The sequence below is a fragment of the Phodopus roborovskii genome, unplaced genomic scaffold (genome assembly GCF_943737965.1).
Source record: "Phodopus roborovskii unplaced genomic scaffold, PHOROB, whole genome shotgun sequence".
Classification (NCBI taxonomy): domain Eukaryota; kingdom Metazoa; phylum Chordata; class Mammalia; order Rodentia; family Cricetidae; genus Phodopus; species Phodopus roborovskii.
Genome location: NW_026126410.1, coordinates 33086218 through 33109107, shown reverse-complemented (window position 1 = coordinate 33109107; position 22890 = coordinate 33086218). Strand labels below are relative to the sequence as shown.

Below are 22890 nucleotides of genomic sequence, written 5' to 3'. Positions count from 1 at the left end.
ATGACAATAAATCTTATTGCCCATTCTTATTATAGTTTTCTACCTCCCATAGATGTTGACATCATACATAAGGATATTATCTACTGTGTTGTTCTTATTTGGATACCTTGTCACCCTTAGGCATTTAAGACACTCAACATCCTAAGTCAATGAACCAATCCCCTTTTCTGATGCTAAACTTTCATTATCTTAAAGTGGATTTAAATCTTGTGAAGAGTTGATTATAATGCTTTACTACAGAACCAGAAGTGACATATCTAAGCATACCAAATACTCTTTGTGCTTATTCTTGCTGCCATTCCAATCGTGATGGTGGTAGGGGTGCTGGAAAGAGCAGGGATTGGATTCTGAAAACATAGTCACACATCCTAGAACCTGACATGGAGAATTTCCAATTTATATTCATTAACATGTTAAATGACTTTATATCTACACTAGAAAACCATTAGAGTTATTTGGTTGAACTAAATTTTATTGAAATTAAAAAAAAAATCACTGCTGTACTTCAATAATACCGTTATACCATTTTGTATAAATATGTATTTTAAATAAGTAAACAGAACATAAACACTTTTCATGGTGATACTGATTCTACAGCTCAATTCTACCCAGAGTTAACTGTATGTTTTATGTCTGCTACAAGTATAGAGAGAAAACATACATGCTCATAATAAGACTGATACACTTTTGTCTCCCATCAGGATTCTATACCAAATGGTAAATCCTAGACCATGGCATATTCAAATAATGATCATAAGCATTTTGAGAGGATGTTTGTCCTAATTAGAAAATTACACTTATCAACTAGTTCCTCCCTCACGACCCTGCAAAATCAAAAAGTGCTTTATGTATAACCTTGATAAATAAATAGACAGCTCATCCTAATAATGATACAATTCTCATAATTATCAACTTGGGTTGGTTCTTATTTTCAATATAAGACAAAGATGAATTTTAAAAATATACATTATAAATATTTTTTAAACTATTTCATATTCATTTTAAAAACAATAATATCCTAGAATTGTGCATGTTTTTCTGTCCATCTTTTAGAAAACACTTACAAACAAGAGGTAATATAATTTGTTTAGCACTTCATGATTGTTTTACTAATGCAGGATGAATTTCAACACTGCATCTAATTTCATGACTCTCATTTGGACATATTTTTCACTTTTCCTAATTTAAATATATTTTGCCTTCTAGCCGTTACATCAATGATCATAAACACATTTATCAGCTAAGATTTCTCTTAAAATTTCCCTAGAGCATACTGCATGTACATTTCTTGTTTAAAGAAATACTTCTGAGCAAATTCAATGAATGTTATTTGTACATATGGCTCAATTTTAAATACAAGCTCGTCACAGATCATAACACACTAACATCAGATGGAGTTTGAATGTCAATTTGCAAGCTGTTCCTGGATATAGAAGAATGAGACAAAACTAATAATGCTTGTACTCTGGCAGCCAAAACAAAAAACACATAGATCCACAAATGATATCTATGTTCACCTTCATTATCCTTAAGAGTGAAGTTTGGGTTCATGGGCAGACGGTCATCAAGGAAAAAACTAAACCTTGGTCCATTGGCAAAGTCATCTTTATCAGTGGCAGTGATGGTGTGAATGACCTGAAGAAAAGACAAACACTAAGTTTAATTTGTTTATCCCTTTGATTTTAACTGTGCTGTCATTTCAGTTGTAATTAACAAATTCTAAAGATCTATCTTCCAACTCAAGTGTTTAAAATTAAACACATCAAAGGACCAATTAACTTGCTTGCCTTCCAAAATTTTAAGAAAAGAATATTAGTTCAATTTATAAATACACATACTTTATTTTGTATAAGTGTACAAACATTTTGAATTTAGTTTCTTTGTGAACCATGATGACACCATGTCACACAGTTTCTTGTGACTCAAGATACTTTGGGACTAAGTGGTCATAAAACTTTGGTGCAATATTTTATTTTTTAAAACAGGAAACATTTTGATATAACTGTAACATTCCAGGGTCAGGTAGAACAGTGTTGCCATATGGGCTGGTCTCTGTCCATAAATGCAGGAACAACAGCGCCTCCTTCTGAAGGATTCAGGAGAAGCAAGAAGTGACATTGCAGGCTGTAAATTCCACATGAGAGAAGGTTGAGTCCCATGAACTGTGATATGCCCATTCTCTGAAACAGTGGAACAAGCCACCACAGACCCCTCAGTGACTCGCTGACAAAATCTGTCCTTTACAGTAGCTCAAAAACAAACGTCTCAGTTTTTATTATTGCATATTTTGGAGCAGAGTAAGGTAAAACAGAGAAAACAAAAACAAAACAATTCTGGTGGCAAAAGAGACCCCAAACTGTAATTACTTTGATACATACTTCCTTAAAAATAGGGACCCAAACAGACAAATTATAATATATGATGCTTCCTATTTTAAAAGTTATTGTCCTAGTCATTCGGATTATACACTTTTTTTTAAGCAAGGAAAAGAAAACACTAAAATAGCTTCTATTTATGATGTAGATTATGAAAAGTGTAAAAATTATACAATTTCTAGGAATGTCCAATTTTATAAGGGAAATGGCACACTTAAAGAATAACACAGCGATGAACCTAAATCCCTCTCTTTGTACTGAAAATATTGGTTTGTAAATGAGGTAACTAAGAAAAATCAAAACAACAACAACAAAAAACTAGAATCCACACAATAACAATAGCATGCCTTTGTGTCCTGAGATGAGGTTAGGTTAGCGTTTATAGTGTTAAAGTGGTAGATGTCCTCCGTACATTCTCAGGTCTCATTGCACACTCCTGCCATCAGTCACCACCTTGTTGCTATCACAGAGGGAAGGGATTCCTCAGCCCCTGTCCTGATTTGTAGAGAAAGGAATATCTATTTTGCTTTTGTAATTTATTTCACTCCAGAGTATTCACTTTGGAGATGACAGTTCCTGGAGATCTTTTCCTGTTCCATTTTAAGTACAGCTACTTCTCCACATAGAATTTTTTCCCTTTTGACTTTTGATTCCAAATAGACGAATACACTGATGAGCAATCAAAAGCAATCTAACCTTTTTTTTTTTTTCTCAGCTGCACAGAAAGCTTCAAAAGAGGTTTGTCAATTGAGCAATGTATTTAAATTCTCTACACATCCATTCTTAATATAATCTAAGTGAAAATCATGTTTATTTTTGAACTTGTGTCCAGGATTAAATATGCACATACATCAAAGCTCATGTCACAGTGCTAATACACACAGGCATGAACATGCACACACACACACACACACACACACTGAGACACATACAAACCATACAAACTCACATCCACTCTCTCACACACTCACACCTTTATTGTGCACACATGGACAGCACACAAAAATACATTTCAGGTTTCAAGACTCTTATGCCCATGATGTTCAATCATTATAATCTTTTAGTTTTTAATACTACTTTCCCTGAAATACTTTATAACATTATAATCTATTTGCAAATTCAATTATTAACTCAGTGTAGAATTTTGGAAAGATTGGTAAAGTACAGACTATCTAGACAAACTGGGTATTTTATCTTAAGTTGACAGGGAGTGTCACTTTCTTGATTACTCATTTTACAATGAGCATACAAATAAGTATCATATTTTCTAAATCTTAGAATCCTGAGTGTCAGTATGGAAACTCTCATTTCTGTTTTGTTTTTAATCTTTGTAAAACATCATTTCCTCTCTTGCACAAATAATTTCAGATATGAACTTAACAAAGAGCACATTAACGGCATCTGTTTGCTTGAAACAATCTCTAGTCTCATCCACAGGACAAACTGATTATTACATTGCCCTTCAAAGTGTCTTATGCATCCAATACATTTGTGATTTTGATAATCAAGCACAAGCATACTTACATTCTTATTAACTAAATTTCGTAGTCATCCTTTCTTCTTTCTATACATTCTGCTGAATAATTATTACTTCATCGTGGCTTTATGAAAATATATGACTCATCAATGGTAGCTATTTTAGGCAATTTAGAAATCTACTACGTAGCTAGAAAACTAACAATCCTCAATAATAAATATATCAAGTGTTGTCATCTTATTCACTGTGATGATGATTTCTGTTTCTGTAACTGTTTGGTAAGGTGCAGTCTCTAGCAATTGTTATTTTTTGATTCTCATGTTTTCCTGGATGAAAACAAATGTTCTCAGTCAAAAACCCAAGCTCTGATTACTGCATGATATAGTTGATTATATTGTAAGATCTGACAGACAGAAAATCTGAATGATATTCACTTTTTAAAAGTAAAGGAACAATCAGCATGATATTGGCTAATTACAAGTAAATAAACATTAAGAAAATATTGACAACATATAAAAACAAATGTCACTGTTTTAAAATTCCATTGATATGAGAGTATATTATTAAGGAAAATTTAATATAATATATTTAAATTAATATACATTTTCTACTTGGAAACACACTTTTATTTCTTTGGTAACTTCATTTTATTGCTACACATGTGCAACACTGGGGACATAACCTTCAGTCTGGCCCTTTGTTTCATAAGCAAACATCTACTATTGGGCTATATTGCTTGCTGCTTATTTTTTAATGAATAATTAAAAGGCCAGAGAATATTTGATATGAGCAAAATAAGTTTTCAGTTTAGGCAATCATAAATTCTTTTGGATTCACTCTAGTTGGTGAATTGAGTCTGAATTACACGCATACATGACTTTCTGTTTAATGTGGTTTTCAATTAATTTGTATAAAAAAACATTTGTTTTCCAGAGGAGTAAAGCACATTAACTTATAGAACTGCATTGTTACTATTTATGTCAGTGTTTACTTGACCTAATATTGTTATTGTACATGTTCAGAACTGCACAAACTAATGGTCTCTACCACAGCAGCATCCTGAGACATTTAGGTTCTCCATACTCTAACAGGACTACCTTCAGTCTTATAAACAATTGTTGAAGATCACATTTTATTCCCCTACAAGGGAAACATAAACAGACTTCAGCAAACTTTTTATAGAGCTTAAAGTTTAAATATGATGATATTTCTACTCTGAGACAAAAGTTGTGACATTCCATCAAAATGCTATCAGGATCAGTTCCAGAATGCAAAAAAAAAAAAAAAAAAAAAAAAAACAAAACAAAAACCAAAACAAACAAACAAACAAAAAACCCGTGGGATCCATTAGAGGTTAATCCCAAAGATCAGAAATGTCAGTGATAATTTATTTAAATACAGTGGAAACTATCTTTAAAGATAATTTGTTTCATCACAATTTTAAGTTCACTCTGCTTAACAGAGCTGAAAACATGCTAAACCATCAAAAAAAAAAAAAAAAAAATATCCAACTAAGTCATTCCCAGGAAAATGATGATTAAATCAGTTTTAAAGGACAAATATTGTATGTTTTCTCATTTTGAGTACTAGATAATTAAAAAAAAAAAAGAATAGAACTAGTTTCATTAATTCTTAGAAAATTTTATTTTGATTGTATCATTCCCTCCCTCAACTCCATGGGAGCTCCTAGTTTGAAAAACATATAGAGAAGCAAATACATATCATTAACAATCAAATAGAAGATGTCTAGAGGTCCAAAGGAAACAATGGAAACAAGGGTAAGAAGGATGTTGGTAGCATCATAGTATGTGGGGTGTGACTAACCCACGTTTCTCATATACATATATCATCTATATCTATATATCCTTATGAAATCAAGCAAGAATATAAAATAAACACAAGAGAACAGAATGATCATCAAATACTAGCAGAATAGAAGTGCAGTGAGAAGAGAGACATATCAAAATTATTGACAAAATCAGCCTTCACAAGCACAAGCAGAGAACAGTGGAGAAAGTCTGGATCTATAATCCAGCCAGGATCAATTCACATAGAAACCACATGATCTAATAAACTAATGAAATCTGAACATCATATCTTTTTACTTCAAGCATTTGGCAATGATCCATGATGCATGAGCTACACAACTAAAAGGGAACATACTATATTTCTAAATTTCTGAATGGTTTGACAACCTCAAACATTATTTATATAATATATATTTTATGAATTATTTTTATTTATGTATTATGTACATATACATATATATGTATGTACACAATATATGTTACATAGACGCTCAATGTGATGGTATATATCTTTTTTCTCCTAAGGGTCTCTGGAGTTAAAGATAGTAGGATCTCTGAGTTCCAGGCCTGTATGGTCTACATAGTAGGTTTCAGAACATACAGTGCTACAGCTATACAATGAGTCCCTGTTTCAAAATTTAAACAAAATTAACTATAATAATATAGTAAATAATATATAAGTACCTATATAATATAATTAGATAAGACATAAATATGTAGATAATCATACATGTATATATACATTTAATTATAAAAGGCATTATAATTGTAATTTATTTATGCTTGAATACAATGAAATGAAAGCTTCAATCTACTCCTTTTTATATCTCTGAATAAATTCAAATAAAAAAGTAAAACTTCACTGGGATGCAGATCTGAGACACCGAGATTGCAACTTGAAAGGAATAACTGAAGAGAATAAAGATCCATTAATTTCTGGGTGTCTTAGCTTTTCATGTGATATTAAGTACTATAGTTTTTAGTCTTTCTATTTTAATTTTATTGTAGTGAACCATAAATAAAGTCGTCCATTGATTCTCTACTTTCCAGATATATAAAGTTGATTAAAATTTTATATACACATAGCACATTGACTTATTCAGAAAAAAAAGTGAACACACTGTCCTTTCCTTTAGCAAATGCTTTGGATTTACCTACCTGAGTGATATGATTTTGTTTTTCATTAGTGTATTATTTTTCCTTTATTTTGTTTATACTATTTGTAACACCTAAATTGTATTCAGAATGGAGACCAGCTCTATGTAGAACAGTGAACATTAATATCAACAGCTGTCTACTAATGATATTGAAGGATTAGGAATTGCTGTAATAATTTTTTTCAGTCTTTTGCTGCCATTCCCTTTGAGAAGAGTGTTGTGGAGACATCCTTTGTATAGGCAATTCATTTAGAAAAATAAGAGTAGGTAGTATTTCTAAGTTACCTAAAAATTTAAAAATAAATGAGTAAATATGCAAATAATAAATTTTAAGGCCTATGATCTTAATTTACTACTAGCATTCCATATACACAGAAAATATTTAATATCTCCAGTACTATTGTGATTCTGTAGTTCATTTTCTTTCTTTTAGTTTTCTTGCTACAAACTTCTCTTTTATATGGGCTCTTTGGAAGTTTTTGGGGTGAGTGTATAGCTCCATTTCATTTATTAGTGTTCATAAATAATCTGTTCTTTTATGTGTCACATAGATTAAACCATTTTTGTAGCAGCAAAAAGAATGCTTAACTTACTTGGTATTGTTTTATTTTCTTTCTGTATTACGAATTTGAAACTAAAATTTTGCCATCTACTATGGAATAATTGATGTGTATTTGATATGCTATGTGTGCACCCTCATCCTTATTAAATGTTAATATTTTCTATTTATTCTTATAAAGAATGAGAACATTTAGTTATATATTCCAGCTGGTAATTTTTTGAAATATTGTGTACTGTCAACATATATTTTATTATGTTAAGAGTGAAGAGAAATATACCTTTCTAATTTTAAAGCTTTGTAGTGTAGCCAATAATAAATCATTGGTATACATTTTGTGAATAGTTGAAAATATGCATTAACATGACATGACACTGGCATATTTCCCATTACATAAATATTGCTGATCATGATATTTAGTTTTCAAAGTCACTGTCAAAGTTGCATGTGAATATAGTATCTATTGCTGAGATGTGTCCAGAGACTACCAAGCTATCTGTTTTGCATCTCTTTCTTCTATCTTAAACAATGTATAACGAAATGTAACACCAAATGCTACTTTGTGCACAAACCTTATAGTTATAATAAAATCTGCTTCTGTAAATCAAATATTTTATTTAATAAAGTTTGTTGTTCTACTTATTTTATTTCTAATAATTCTGTGCTTCTTTTTCTTGTAGTAAGATCTTTTTGCATTGAACGGGATTTTCTTGGACTTCTTACTGAGGAACATATTTGGAAAATATAATTAAATACTGTCCCCATGATGTTGTCAATTTTAAGGTATTTTTGTTTGTTTGTTTTACCTTTACTTGTGAAGCATCAACTCATAGTATTATTCTCCCTTTGATTGTGTTATGTATACATTTTTAATTTCACCTTTGTAACAGGAGAATCATAGGTAGTTGTATAAATCTGCCTAAATTTTATTTGCAATCTTTTCTATTTAATCCACATAGCACCAAGGTTGTTTTATATAGGAACTTCACATTTTATTACTTACTGGAATTACCTGTAGCTGACAATTTTGAAGGGAGCTGCAAGAATGTGCATCCTTCTCTCATCCCTTTTCCTTAATGTGGATAAAACCCATGTCAGTCATTTCCAACCAAATCTGCCAAAAGTACTGATGTACCACACAGCTGATTACATGGTGTAAGACAACTGTTTTGTTGTGTGTAAGAGAAGCTCAAGTTATGCAGCAGATAATGTCAGCAATTGAGAAGGTCCATATGGCAAGAAACTAGGTGTGATATCACACAATTGCTGGGGACCCTAGTGGCTAAGAAAACAACTGGAATTCTCTAGTGGATTGCTAATGGAAGAGTGAGGCTGCCAACAATTCTGAGAATCTCTAGAATCCCAAGCCATGGCTGATTACAAGAATGCTACCATGATGACAGTCTTGTGAGAACCTGAGAAATTCCAGGTTAGTCATCCACTAGTGAGGATGAGTCACTTCAAGTGAGGTAATGCATGCACTTCTACTTTGGATGTGGGTTTCATATACTTGGTCATACAGCATATACAGCATATAATATCAATGAGCATTCCCCTGTTGATGTTTTTTCTTGTTTTTTTTTTGCCTCAGCTTTCCTTCACTTGTGTTCCTTCTAATGGGTAGCACAGTGTATCAGCCTCCATCCCTGTCTGTTTTCTTTCCTTCCTCCATCACATAATATATTGGAGATTATCAGAGTGTACACAAACTCACATATGTACACACACACACACACACACACACACACACACACACACACAAACTTACATAACCAATCATCCACTATCATGTCTTTAGTCCTGAAAGTCATGTGATCCATACTCTCTTCCCAGACACAGTCTCTAGGTGTCATCAGGCCATGAGTACACACTGCTACTCGCTGAATGCAGAGCTGCTCCTAGACCATTCAATGCAATTTCATTGGCATGATGACTACATCATACCTACAAGAGCTCACTGTCCCAAATTACACAGGGATGCAGGGAGAATTCATTTTACATAATACTCAAAAAGTGTATTTATATATGAACCTTACAAAATTATCATCACCGAGGATAAAAATGACACTGGGGGATTTGGGTGTAATACCTAAGAATAATAGAGATAAAGCTGCTTATTTTTCTTCCATTTGGATGGTAGGAAGAAAAGAATTAACTTACCTGACCAGGCTTAGAATTTTCACAGACAACAATATCATATTCCCTGGCAAGTTCGGGAGGATTGTCATTGACATCCAGAACTCTAATGCCCACAGAGACATGGCTCAGCAAATCAGGATTGTCTGAAAGACACACAGGGATGTATTTAGTATTTCAACACATACTTTAGAGGCTTGGCTTGCAGCAAATCTCCTTAATTCTGGAACTTGCCTGTAGCTCCCTCTGTATGCTGTAGTGGGACTTTTGGCAATAGACAACAGTATGAATCCTGTCCCTGCTAGAACTCATTAGCTTACAGAAAAGAATGAAAAATGAACACCAAGGCTTGACATGAATACCAAAATGATGTTTTTTTCTTATCAAGGAAATTACATATTATTCAGGAACTGGAGTGGGAGAAAGTTGTCAGAACTCATGGTAAGCTGTCAGAGCCTAAGAGATAAACAACTGGTTTTAGAAACAGCCCAAGAACACAGAAGCTACTAAAAAGAAAAATAAAACAACAACAAGAGCAACAACCATAAAATGTGTAAAGCATTCAAGGTATAAATTGTGAGTAACTCAGAGAAAATATTATGTGAGGTTTTTATAACACATGTGTTCACATTCTTCTTATAGGGGACTTATGGACTAGTTTCAATAAAAATTTAGCGAGGAATTTAGATATTTCTGTTATATCCAAATTTGAAACCATTATAGTCTAAATTATAAAATATGTGTTAAATTTATTCTTCACATTTTTCCAAAAAAGTAAACTCTAGTCATCAGGAGAGAAGAAAAATATTTATGTGCTTTTTCCCTCACTTTTGTTTCAAAGCTAAAAACAGAAATCCTTGCAGAAAAACAGGACCTCTCACTGGCTTCAGAAGTCTTATTTTATATGTCTATTTTTTTTCACGTTCTTTCTAATTGCTGCTATACCTTTAGGAGATTACAATAAGAAAACCACACATTAAGTTTTGACTGGCAAGAGTATATAAACTTTAGAAATCTGTTAATACAGAGCATGAGAAGGCAAATTTAACATATCCTACAAAAGAACAAATTAAATGCTTACAAAAAAGACAGTAGTAATTACTATAAAAATAAAAAAAAACTGACCCCAACTAACAATCTGAGCAATAGTGGAAAGGCTACCTTAAATGCCCTTCCCTGATAATGAGATGGATGACTTATCTGCTATTATAGAGCCCACATCTAGTACCTGATGGCAACAGAAGCAGACACCCACAGCTGAACACTGAGCTGAACTCCTGGAATCCAGTTGCAGAGAGGGAGGAGTGATAAGAAAATGAGGTCAGGACCAGGCTATAGAAACCCACAGAAAAAGCTGAGCTGAAAAAGGAGGAGCTAATGGACCCCAGATTGATAGCAGGGAAAAACCAGCATTGGACCGACTCAGACCCCTTGAATGTGGGTCCCAATTAGAAAGCTTGGGCAGTTTAATGGACCTCTGAAAGTGGAACCAGGTTGTATCCCTGGTGCACAAAAGGACTTTGGGAGCACATTCCCCATGGAGAGATATTCCCCTAACCTAGAGGCATGAGAGAGGGCCTAGTCCCTACACTAAATGACTTGACAGATTTTGTTCATTCCTCCTAGAAGTCATCACCCTCCTTGTGGAGTGTTGGTGGGGGAATGGGATGGAAGGGGGTCAGGGCATGGAAGGGAAAGAGGGAGAGAAAGGGAACTGGAATCAATATGTAAATTAACAAATAATAAAATAAATGAATGAATAAATAAATCAGCCAAATGTTGGAAAGAAAAAAAAATTAAAAAGACAATTCTCAATGTGCAGTGTTTCAACATTTTACCTTGGCACATGATGATGTCATCTACAAAGTCCATGCTCAATAAATACAATGCTATGTTGCAAAAGTCATCCCCAAAAGTTTATATTACGTGCTGAGTAGATTTACAATGTTGTTGTGGGTTTTACTTATAGGTATCCATGGACACTTGCTGCTCAAAATCAACTGGAAAATGGGCAATTATTCACAACTATATTATAAACTAAATATATTTTAGGGAAATGTTTGTAAAGAGAAAATATTTGTCATATAATCACTGATGTTTAGTAAATCAAGTACATTCAGGCATGCATAATTTAACCTAGAAAAAATTGTTCATGAGAAATGTGTTTCAGGCATGGTGGTACACACATTTAATCCCAGCACTTGAGAAACAGAGACAAGTGGATCTCTGTGACTTTGAGGCCAGCCTGGTAGGTTTACAGAGAGTTCCAGGACAGCAAAGGCTACACAGGGAAAACCATCTTGATAAACAAACAAAGAAAAAACTGAAAATGTGTCCCAACTTATTTTCTATAATTTAAAAAATTATGATGCTAATACAACACAATCTTCCAAATGACAGCTTATTGCATATCAGTAGACTAAATAAAATAATAGCTAAAATTCTTCTCTAACTTACTGAATAAAGATCTGTGGTGAATATAAATATAAACATATACATGCATATAGGTACACACATATCTATATATCTATATCTATACATATATCTATACATACATATATATATTCATAAATGAGAGCTGTGTAGGCAGCAACATTGAAAGGAAGGGAAATAAGAGGAGAGAGTAACGAGAGTGCTTTAGTTAGGTTTCTATTGCTGTGATAAACACTATGACCAGGAACAGCTCATGGAAGAGGGGATTCATTTGGCTTATACTTCCACATCACAATTCAACATCAAAGGAAGTCAAACCAAGACATCAAATCACAGATTAAGCAGAGGCCATGGAGGGGGCTTTTGCCTATCTTACTCCCTATGCGTTCTCAGCCTGTTTTCTTACACAATATAGGAATGCCTGCCCAGAGATGGCACTGTCATAGTTGGCTGATGCCTTGAAAAAAAAAAAAGGAAGAAAAACAAATACTGTATGTACAGATTTGCCTCCATACCTATCTGATGGAGAGAATTTTTTTGGTTGAGGTGTCTCTTCCAAGATATCTATAGCTTGTTTCAAGTTGATAAAATTAAAAATAGAAATAAATAGAAGTTATCAATGTAGCAAATGAATTAATGAACACATGGAACCACTGAACATATAAATGAAGACAAGAAACAAAAGACAACACCCATGCATACTAAAGATAAAGCAGACAACTGTTCAACATAAAATGTTCTCAATCACAAAAACTAACAAGCCTAATTAACCAAAGATAAAAGGACCTAGGAATACGTCTAATAAAGTATGCAAGAGATCTATATCAGGAAGGTTCTATTGAATTTTATTACAGAAGAGCTAACATAATTAAGATCTCTATTATGTCTGTGGTTAAGGAGACAAATATCATAAGCAGGACTGTTTTATTTTTGCAGATCGATGTGTGGATTCAATATAATTAAATACAAACCCCTGGAAACTTCTCATAAAAACTGAAATTTGATTCTATGTTTCATAAACACAAAGATTACTAGGACTTTCAGAGGAAAAACACAGTAAAAGAGACTGGATGTATGATTCAATGAAGCTTCTTTATCATATTAAAACTAGATACTGTGGTATAGCCAGGGAGACAGCTGAAGGAAACAGAAACATAACTAAGGGTGACTGAGGGCCCTGAAAGTTCTCTGTAATAATGAAAAAATGAAGATCAACTGAGGGGGTCTATCTCATTAAGGCAAGACATTCATGTCTAAGATATGTCTAAAATATGTTTCTCGTATTGGTTAATGAAACTGTTGGCCAATAGGAAAGCAAGATAGGCAGGACTAAGAGACAAGGAGGAGAGAGGAAGTAGTAGGGAGGAGATTCAAGATGGAGGACTTGCAGGTGGCATGCCGGGCCCTCTCTCTGGTAAGATGAGACCATGTGGAAATAGTTAGATTAATAGAAATGGAGTAATATTTAAGACAGAGGTAGCCGATAAGAAACTAGTAACTGGACTACAACTTTATATAAAATACATTGTCTCTGTGTGTTATTTGCAGCTGGCATGTCTGTGGCTCCAGGCTATTCTGTGTCCACATGACAATGAGGAAAAACAGATGATAACTGAAGGGACCCTTGCTTTACAGTTTCCCTGCCTCACAGTTTCTTGGGTCTTTCATCTGCCAGTGTTGCATGATGGACCAATGTTAATACACTTAGCTCATTAAACAACAACAATAAAATTCTATTTGCTTTTGCTTCTGAATGAGTTTCTTGGTTATTTGGGGGATTCAGAATCAGAAAACAACAATAACGTTGATATGTATTACGGTGAAAAATTAATAATTATCATACCTGAAAATATGTTTGTATATGATGAAACAAGTTTGTAAGACTAATTTAGGGTTTTTTTTAAATAGCTAATGTAAATTTGTTCTTGCTTTTTATCTTTTTATATCTCATTTCTAGAAATAAGTTTGTGTATCCTTATAACATTTTAAATAAAGTTCATTATCATCAGAGATGCATAAATACTACTTCAAGCACTATAAAATACCTGGAAGTTTGCAAATTTGCTATATTTAGTCATTAATTAATGCATTGTTTAAGTGCCTGTTTCTTACACAATGCAATAAGGGTGTCATGAAAATATTGTAACAGTGACCATGGGAAAAAATTGAATGGAAAGGTTAAATATGTCAATGGAAAATGTATAAAAGAACAAAAAAGAATGTGTTGCTGACAAGTCTCTAGTTGTGTGTGTGTGTGTGTGTGTGTGTGTGTGTGTATATATATATATATATATATATATATAATTTTATATATAGATCCCGGTTCCCTCTCCCTTCCTCCCTCTTTTCCCTCCCTCCCTCCCATGCCCCCTGACCACACTCCCCTCCCATCCCCATCCCACTCCACATGTAGGGTGATGCCTGCCAGGAGGGGTCATCTAAATCTGTCAAATCATTTGGAGTAGTCCATGCAATAAAGACATGTGTTCAACTATCTTCATAGCAGCATTATTTGTAAAAGCAAGAATCTGGAAGCAACCTAGATACCCCTCAACTGAAGAATGAATAAAGAAATGATACATTTACATAATGGAATACTACTCTAAGGAAAAAAAAAATGGAATCTTGAAATTCCCAGGCAAATGGATGGAACTCGAAGAAACCACCCTGAATGAAGTAATACAGTCACAAAAAGAGGAACATGGTATGTACTCACTCACATTTGAATTTTAGACATAGAGCAAAGGATCACCTGCCTGTAATTCACACTACCAAAGAAAGTAGGATAGAAGGAGGATTCTAAGAGACTCATATAAGGTCCCTGACAGAAGGGGAAAGGGACAAGATGTCCTGAGCATATTGTGAGGTGGGTGGGCAGTGAGTAGAGAGGGAGCTAGGAGAAAGAGAAGGGGAGGAGAGGAAAGCAAGTAGGACTAGGAAGATTGAGTCAGGGGAGGAATGGGAGAGAGAGAGAGAGAGACAGAGAGAGAGAGAGAGAGAGAGAGAGAGAGAGAGAGAGAGAGAGAGAGAGAGAGCATAAAATAGGGAGCCATTATGGGTTTGATGTCCAGAGACATACAAGACTGACCCCAACTAACAATTTGAGCAACAGTGGAAAGGCTCCCATAAATGCCCTTCTCTGATAATGAGATTGATGACTAATTTATCCAACATGACAGAGTCCTCATCTAGTAGCTGATGGCTCTAGAAGCAGACACCCACTACTAAACACTGAGCCAAACTGGAATCCAGATGCAGAGAGGGAGGAGAAGACCAGCCTACAGAAAACACAGAGACAGCTGACCTGAACAAGGAGGAGGTAATGGGTCTCCAGACTGATGCCTGGGAATACAGCATTGAACTGACTGAGATCCCTGAATGTGGGTCTCAGTTAGAAGGCCTGGGCAGTCTAAGGGACCTCTGATAGTGGAACCAGGATATATCCCTGGTGCACAAAAGGACTTTGGGAGCACATTCTCCATGGAGGGATACTCTGTAACCAGGACGTAGGAGAGAGGGCCTAGTCCCTACTCCAAATGTCTCTAGTTGTTCTTACAATATGTACATATAATATACAAATGATTCAGGCCTCATAGATGGTCAGTGGAGCAGGAGTTCACAAGTGAGTTGAGACCAGTAGAGTTTACAAAGTGAGTTCCAGGACAGCTAGTAATTACACAGAGAAACCCAGTCTGGAAGAAAATAAATTAAAATACAAAGTTTGCAGCCTTTCCTAACTTCCTGGCCATTTGAGTCTCAGTTCTAAGCAGCTGTTTCCATTCCTTGTATCAATGCTTGGCTTCTCAGTGTGCTTCCTCCTTGCCTTCCGAATCCTATTTTGGGCAAAGTTGTACAAGTGTTTTACCTTCAAATCTGCTAAATTCCTTTACATTTACATTCTGGAAGAGTAGGAATTTTCTTTCTTTTTCCTCTCTAGATATCCCTGTGGTTTGTTCCAAAAAATATGAGGAACTACGATAGTTATTTTTTGTTTATTAAAAATATAAAAATAAATAGGTTTTCATGTTTGTCTTTCTGGGTCTGGGTTACCAGCATGATGATTTTTTCTAGTTCCAGTTATCATTGGAAACTATACTTAAAGTAAAAGATAACCCAGCTATAATCCAGAGCCCCAGAGAAGCTAGGTAACCAGTAGGACCCTAAGAGGCATGCAAGAACTGTCCTGGGAAGGGGACATAGATGAGATCTCATAGGTAAATTAGAGGTTGGGAGTCCAGAGGAAAGGGGATGATGGATGAGAACATGGGGTAACACGATGGTTGAGTTGGGGGAGGGACATACTGTGAGAACAATGAAAGAAATATGATACAGGGAGTCATTATCGGGTTACATAGTAACCCAGTGTTAGGGAAATCCTCAGCCTTCCACAAGGATGATCCCAGCTAACTTCTAGCAATAGTAGAGAGGGTACCTGAGCTAGCCTTCCCCCATACTCAGATTGATGACTACCTTAACTATATTCATAGAAATTTCAGCCAGTAACTGATGGAAACAGATATGGAGCTCCTCAGACAAACAACAGGCCGTGCTCTGGGAGAACAGTTAAGAGAGGGAGTATTGATTAAAGGAGCAAGGGGGATTCAAGATATGTGGGGAAACCCACAGAGGCAGCTGACTCCAGGTCATGGGAGCTCAAGGTCTATGGACTGAAGCTTGAAAGGGACTGAATATGTCCTGTGCATACACATGGGCAACAGTTTGTGTAGCTTTGTCTGTTGGAGGGGTCCCTAGCAGTGTGACCAGGATCTATCTCCGGTCCAAAATTTGGGATGCATTGCTGAACCTTGATGCAGGGGGAGTGGCTTGGTTCTGTATCAACTGAATGTGCCAGGCTTTGTTGATCCTCCATGGGAGGTCTTACCCTTTCTGAGGAGTGGATGGTGTGTGTGTGTGTGTGTGTGTGTGTGTGTGTGTGTGTGTGTGTGTGTAGAGATGGGAGAGAGGAGGGTTTGGGGCAAGTATGAGGGGAAGGGGGAGAAACTGGTTGGTATGTAAAATAAATAAAAAAATTTAAATAAGTGCTTTGCAATGTTCCCTTCAATTTCCCATTAAAAAAATAATTTGGCAAGCAGGGTTTTCAGTCTTTATTTTCCCTGTCACCATATTTACTTGTTTGGAAGTGAAGATAATGTGGGTACTTTTACATATTGGTTTTAAAATTAATGCTATGAAGCACATAGTTTTCACAGCAAAAGTTGGGATGTGATTGTTAGTAACATGGTTCAAACTCTAATATTTTATTTTTATTTACTATTAGTGTGTGACAGACACAGAGAGAAATGCATTCACACCATGCTATGGTGCACCCCTGGTCGTCAATGGATAGCTTTTATGAGTCAATAGTCAGTTCTCTCCTCTATTCTTGGTCTCTGGAATTTTAACTCAGGTATGAGCCCTTTGTTGAGAGCACTGTATTTGCAGAGCCAAACCTATGTTTATCTTAAATTTATTTAATTAATAAAACTACCTCAGTAATTATAAAAGGCCTGTGTTATAAATATTCTGTCCTTTCACTATCTCATTCACATTATTTGATTTTGTTTTAATATCAAAAAATAAAATATTATTTTAAATAATGTATTATTCCTGATTAAAAAAACATGATATTTTTGATATCTGAGAGGAAATCCCTCAAGGTTTGCTTTATAACAGGCAAATGAAATGGTCTACAATAAATCACCAAATAAACTTTGCATGACTGAAATTTAAACTAAATCCATATTTCTAAAATAATTGGAACAGTGAAAGATAAAATTTACCAAATAAAATACATGCTGCTAAAAATAAAAATAGGGGAACATTGAATTAAAACTCCAAAATACAACTCGTGCATCTATCCAGTTTTTTTTTCCAGTGAGCATAATTAAATTTATTTACTTTATAGCCATTTCTCCACATTTCAGACTGAAATGAATTACTTAAGGGGAATCTGTTTTCTTCAGGACATATTTCTGTTGAATTTATATACAAATATAACAATTCTCAGTAGGTCTTCTGTGTTACTGCTGGACATAAGTCAGAGGCTGCATATCTATGCTGTGCCTTTGATCTTGAACACTGTCTTTGTTCTGAAAATCATGACTCCAGAGTCAAAATAATTCACTCTTATTTGAAATTAGGAAGTATAACATCACACTGATCATAAAATAAATTAGAATTGCTCCTTTAGCCATCCAAAAATGACACAAGAGATCAGTGCAGTTAGATTAAGAAAGCCTAGCTGGAACTTGTCCTCTGATGACACTAATATTTCTGAATTCCCCCATTACTTCCCAAATTAGTATCCTTATTTGTAATAACTGTAAACACTTCATTTGCTTTCATCTTTGTAGAATAAAAAAATTCATTACATGATCAACTCTTATGCTCTCCTTTGAACTTACAGTTATGTTTCTTAGTTGCTTAGAACCTTACCAACATAATGGGGAAATATTTATTTCTGAAGAGACAACCACGTACATAATGAACAGGTAAAACCAGACCTTTTTGTTGCTTTCATTTTTAGGATGAAGTAATATTAATACAACAAAATTTTCTTATAATGTCATCAATAACAGATAACAATAATTCAGTTAATTTCAGGAAAAATAAAAATTATAGAAATTATTTTAGGTAACAAGGATATTATGTTTTAAAATATTTATCAATTATACATTGTAGCATTTTTAGGCATTATTATTCATCAATGCTTAATTTCTTCATGAACTGTCAAGTTTATAATTTACATTGTTTAGAGCTAATAGCAGGAAACTTGTGTAAAGGCTACACATTGAGACATACAAGACTAAAATTGACTAGCATGAAGAAATAGTTTGGAATTTTAAAAAATATTTCATATCCAGCAATATTTCTTCTTTGTTTGAAATTCTTTGATATTCTATAATTGCCTTTTTTTTCAGAATAGCATCTCTTAAAAATAAATCAAGTTACAGCTTTAAGGAAGTTTTAAGCCTACATTTAGGAAAATTACACATCTCTATTCCAATGTGTGCATGCATATCACTGTTGTTTACTATTAAATGAAACCAACATTTTCCATTTTAGTTGGAAAGAACAGCTGATATCTTTCTCTTGTCTCACTGTGTCAAGTCGGTAGAAATCTACTTCTACACCCAGAACCTCAATGGTAGAAAGAGACAAATGATTCCAACAAAGGATTTTCTGACCTCTACATAGGCTCTGGCAAGTATTTCCAAAGCCAATTATTCAATGCATTATAAACTATACTAAAGACATGTATGAATTATAAAATTGACATTTCACACTGTTTAATTATAAGCGCTACTCTAATTTATTGTTATGTGAACTATATTACATAGATAGGAGATGATACATAGATGGTAGTAAAGAAGAAAAATAAGTAAATTTGTTCACAAAAGATTTTGTGCATATAAGTATGAGAACATAGGAAAACATTCTAAAAGATTTTGTATTCATATTATATCAAAATTAGACTAAAATTCTGTGTCTAACTTGATAGGTAAAATTATTTGAATTATCATTTTTAAATGCTAAAAAACAAGATACTTTACCTTTGTAAAATATTACAATAAATGTAAAAGTCAGTTTATGCCCCATAAATGTAGACATGCATTATTTTATTATTGAATCACTCACCATTTTTGCATTTCCAAAAACCTGAAAATAGGGCACAAATGTATCAACTTTGATAGAAGAACACTAATTGTTAACAAATAAACTATTAATTTATAGAAAAATAACTCTTTAGTTTTTGATGGATGATAGTGGAATATTACTAACAAGTAAGAAAAAAATTCATGTTATCAGAAATATGGATAAACCTAAATATACTAGGCTGCTTAATAGCGATGCAATGTTTACAGTCTATATGCAGAAAGTATTATAAACTTTGTTTCTGTTTATTTGATATTCTGGAGGTGGCAAAGATTGAAGTCAAACTAAGGAAAGCTGGTTTGGAAGGAGTAAGAGTCAGTGCTAAATGGAAATGTCAGAGAACTTGTGTGAAGTCCACTTTATATCTGTGATAGGAGTAGGGTATGATTCAAATAGGTGTGCATTTTACAGGAACTCATTGAAACGTAGCCACATCTGCCTATTCATTCCATGTCAAAATGATCTCATCAAGGGAAACTTCAAAAAGCAAACTCAAATCCACATGGATTCTGGTTAAGACCCTAGTAGTCACCCTACAAGTTAGTTCAAGGATTGAGTTTAAAGAAAATAAATGGTAAGAGTTAAGGTTAAAATCCTTCTTTTTATTTAGACAGAAAAGAGGAGAAGATGGGAGATGTCATTCTGTATATATGTTTCTCATACTGGTTAATGAGTAAAGTACTGTTGGCCAATAGAAAAGGAAGACAGGAGGGACTAGGAGATGAGGAGGAAAGAGGAAGTATTAAGGAGGAGTCAGCATGGGAAGAAGGAAGAGAACAGAACCTCCGGCCCCTGCTCTTTGGTAAGACGTGGAAATACATAGAAATGGGTTAATAATTAAGACAGAGCTAGCTGATAATAAACTAGTATCTGGCCAACAACATTATATCAGATACAGAGTTTCAGTGTGTTTATTGGGACTGGCTTGGCGGCGGGACAAGACCGGTGGCGGGAGGAAAAACCAAACTCCCTACATCTATGTGAATAATAATGTTTGATAAAAAGATCTAGGATATCTTCAACAATAAAAGCTAGCTCTGTATATAGGCACCTGTGATGTATGACAGAAACACATTTAACAAGGTGCACGTATATTTGAAGTATATTCAAATATATTTAAAGCATATTATATCAAAAATGCCTCTCATGCTAAAACTGTAAAAGATTGAAAACAACCCAAATATAACTACGGGTTTCATATACCAACTAATCTAAAATTATTAACAGCTAAAATTAAAATGAGCAAGTATCTAGCTTTTCTTTTAAATGTACAAACTTTTTCTAATTTCTTCTAGAGGATGTCACAGTCAATAAAACCTCAAAGTCATCAACATATAAGCTAAACATAGAAAATAAATTTTAATATACATTATAATTGACCAGAAAATAAGAATGAAAATATGGACATTAATACTCAGTAATAAATAAGTTAAGCTCAATATCATTAACTACAGTAGTTCCTGCAATTTTGGATACATGCTAGAAATTCAATAAGACATAACAGCAGCAAATATGGTCTATCCTACAAAATGTGTCAGAGCAGCAGGTTTTCACACTACTACAGGAAGTGATCTGTCTTTCTAGGCTGTAATGACACCACCATGTTTCCTGTGCATGCATGCAATATAGAAAGAGATACCTTAATAGAGGGAGTGATTATAGATTTAAGGGAAAATCTGGCACTAAGGAAATACACAGAGATCTACAAGGATGAACCAAACTAACAATCTAAGCAATAGTGGAGAGGCTATTTTTAATGCCCTTCCCTTATAATGAGATTAATGACTACCTTATATGCCATCCTTGAGCCCTCATCCAGTAGCTGATGGAAGCAGAAGCAGATACCCAAGCTAAACCCTTGCCGAACTCCTGTAATCCAGTTACAGAGAGGGAGGATTGATGAGCAAAGGGGTCAAGATCAGGCTGGAGAAACCAAAAAAATCAGCTGACCTGAGCAAGGGGGATCTCATGCACCCCAGTCTGATAGCTGGGGAACCAGCATAGGACCAACATAGACTCCCTGAATGTGAGTGTTACTTGGAAGGACTGGGCAGTCTATATGGCTCTAGTAATGAATCAGTATTTATTCCTAGTATACGAATTGACTTTGGGAGCCCTTCCACATAATGGGATACCCTTTCAGCCTAGATACAAGAGGGAGGTCCTTGACCCTGCTCCAATGATATGATAGACTTTGAAGACTCCCCATGGAAAGCCTCAACCTCCCTGTGGAGCAGAAATGGCATTGTCTGGGGTTTGGTGGGGGGGTAACAGGGGAATATGGGAGGGTAAGGGAACTGGGATTGACATATAAAACAACCTTGTTTCAAACCTTTTTAAAGGTAAAAAAAATAATAATAATAAAAGCAATTGCTACAATTGTTTACTATAAGGGGATACACAAGATAAAAATGATACAGGACTGATAAATCATTAAAAATTTGAAACTTATTTCTATTTATAAATTTATTACTATTTATAAATCCATAGATATCTTCTAAATCTAGAGCAAACTAAATAAGCTGTTCTGTTGTTAAATAGCTTCAAGATATTAAGACACCTTCCACCCCAACACTTGGATTATGGCAACATGCTTTCCTCCATGTGAAAGTTACTCTTTGCAGTTATCTTCAATGGATTTAGAGTCACTAAACACAATGATGGTTCTGTGTGACAGAGCCATCATAGAAATGGGTAATTGAAGACAGGAAGTCATTGCTCTCAATGACTTCTACATCCCATGGCTTGGAGTCCCCTGGTGAGTAGAAAGTCATAGCCAAAATTTGTACAACTTAAACCTATACAAAATGTATACAACTTGACTTGAAGTTTTAACTACAACTGATCTTGTTCTAGTCATCTAATATCACATGTGAATAATATTTTTAAAGGTATTTAAAGTCAGTATTTAGAGTATACGTTTTCCCTGTACTCCCTCAGGTTAAACACAGACATATCAATGTATGCACAGGATTCCAGATAAGTGTTCTATTTCTCTTGACTATGGGTGAAAGAAATACTACTTTCACTGCTGATATTCCCTTTGTGTGCCAAGGGAAGAAACTGTGCCAATTAGTGTCTCTGTGTGTGCTAAGTAAAACTGATAACATGAGCACATTTGTGGAAGACAGATGATATATATCAAAATATCATAGTGACAGTAACAAAATGATGAGTGGAAGCTTTGGGAACTTGAAACCACTTGTTCTCTGCTAATAGATTTATGAATTATTAGATACACCTGCATAAAAAATAATTTCAGATTAAAAACAACTGGGACTATATTCCT

At 34.3% G+C, this 22890-nt stretch overlaps 1 protein-coding gene across 1 annotated transcript in view; it reads right to left on the bottom strand.

Moving 5' to 3' along the window:
- Positions 1–22890, bottom strand: part of Cdh18 (cadherin 18) — a 235501-nt gene that overhangs the window by 19973 nt on the left and 192638 nt on the right. Inside the window, exons 8-9 of the mRNA XM_051182583.1 lie at positions 9537–9658; positions 1518–1635 (exon numbers count right to left, since the gene is read on the bottom strand). Coding sequence (XP_051038540.1) covers positions 1518–1635; positions 9537–9658 — 240 coding nt within the window. The remainder of the gene's footprint in view (positions 1–1517; positions 1636–9536; positions 9659–22890) is intronic.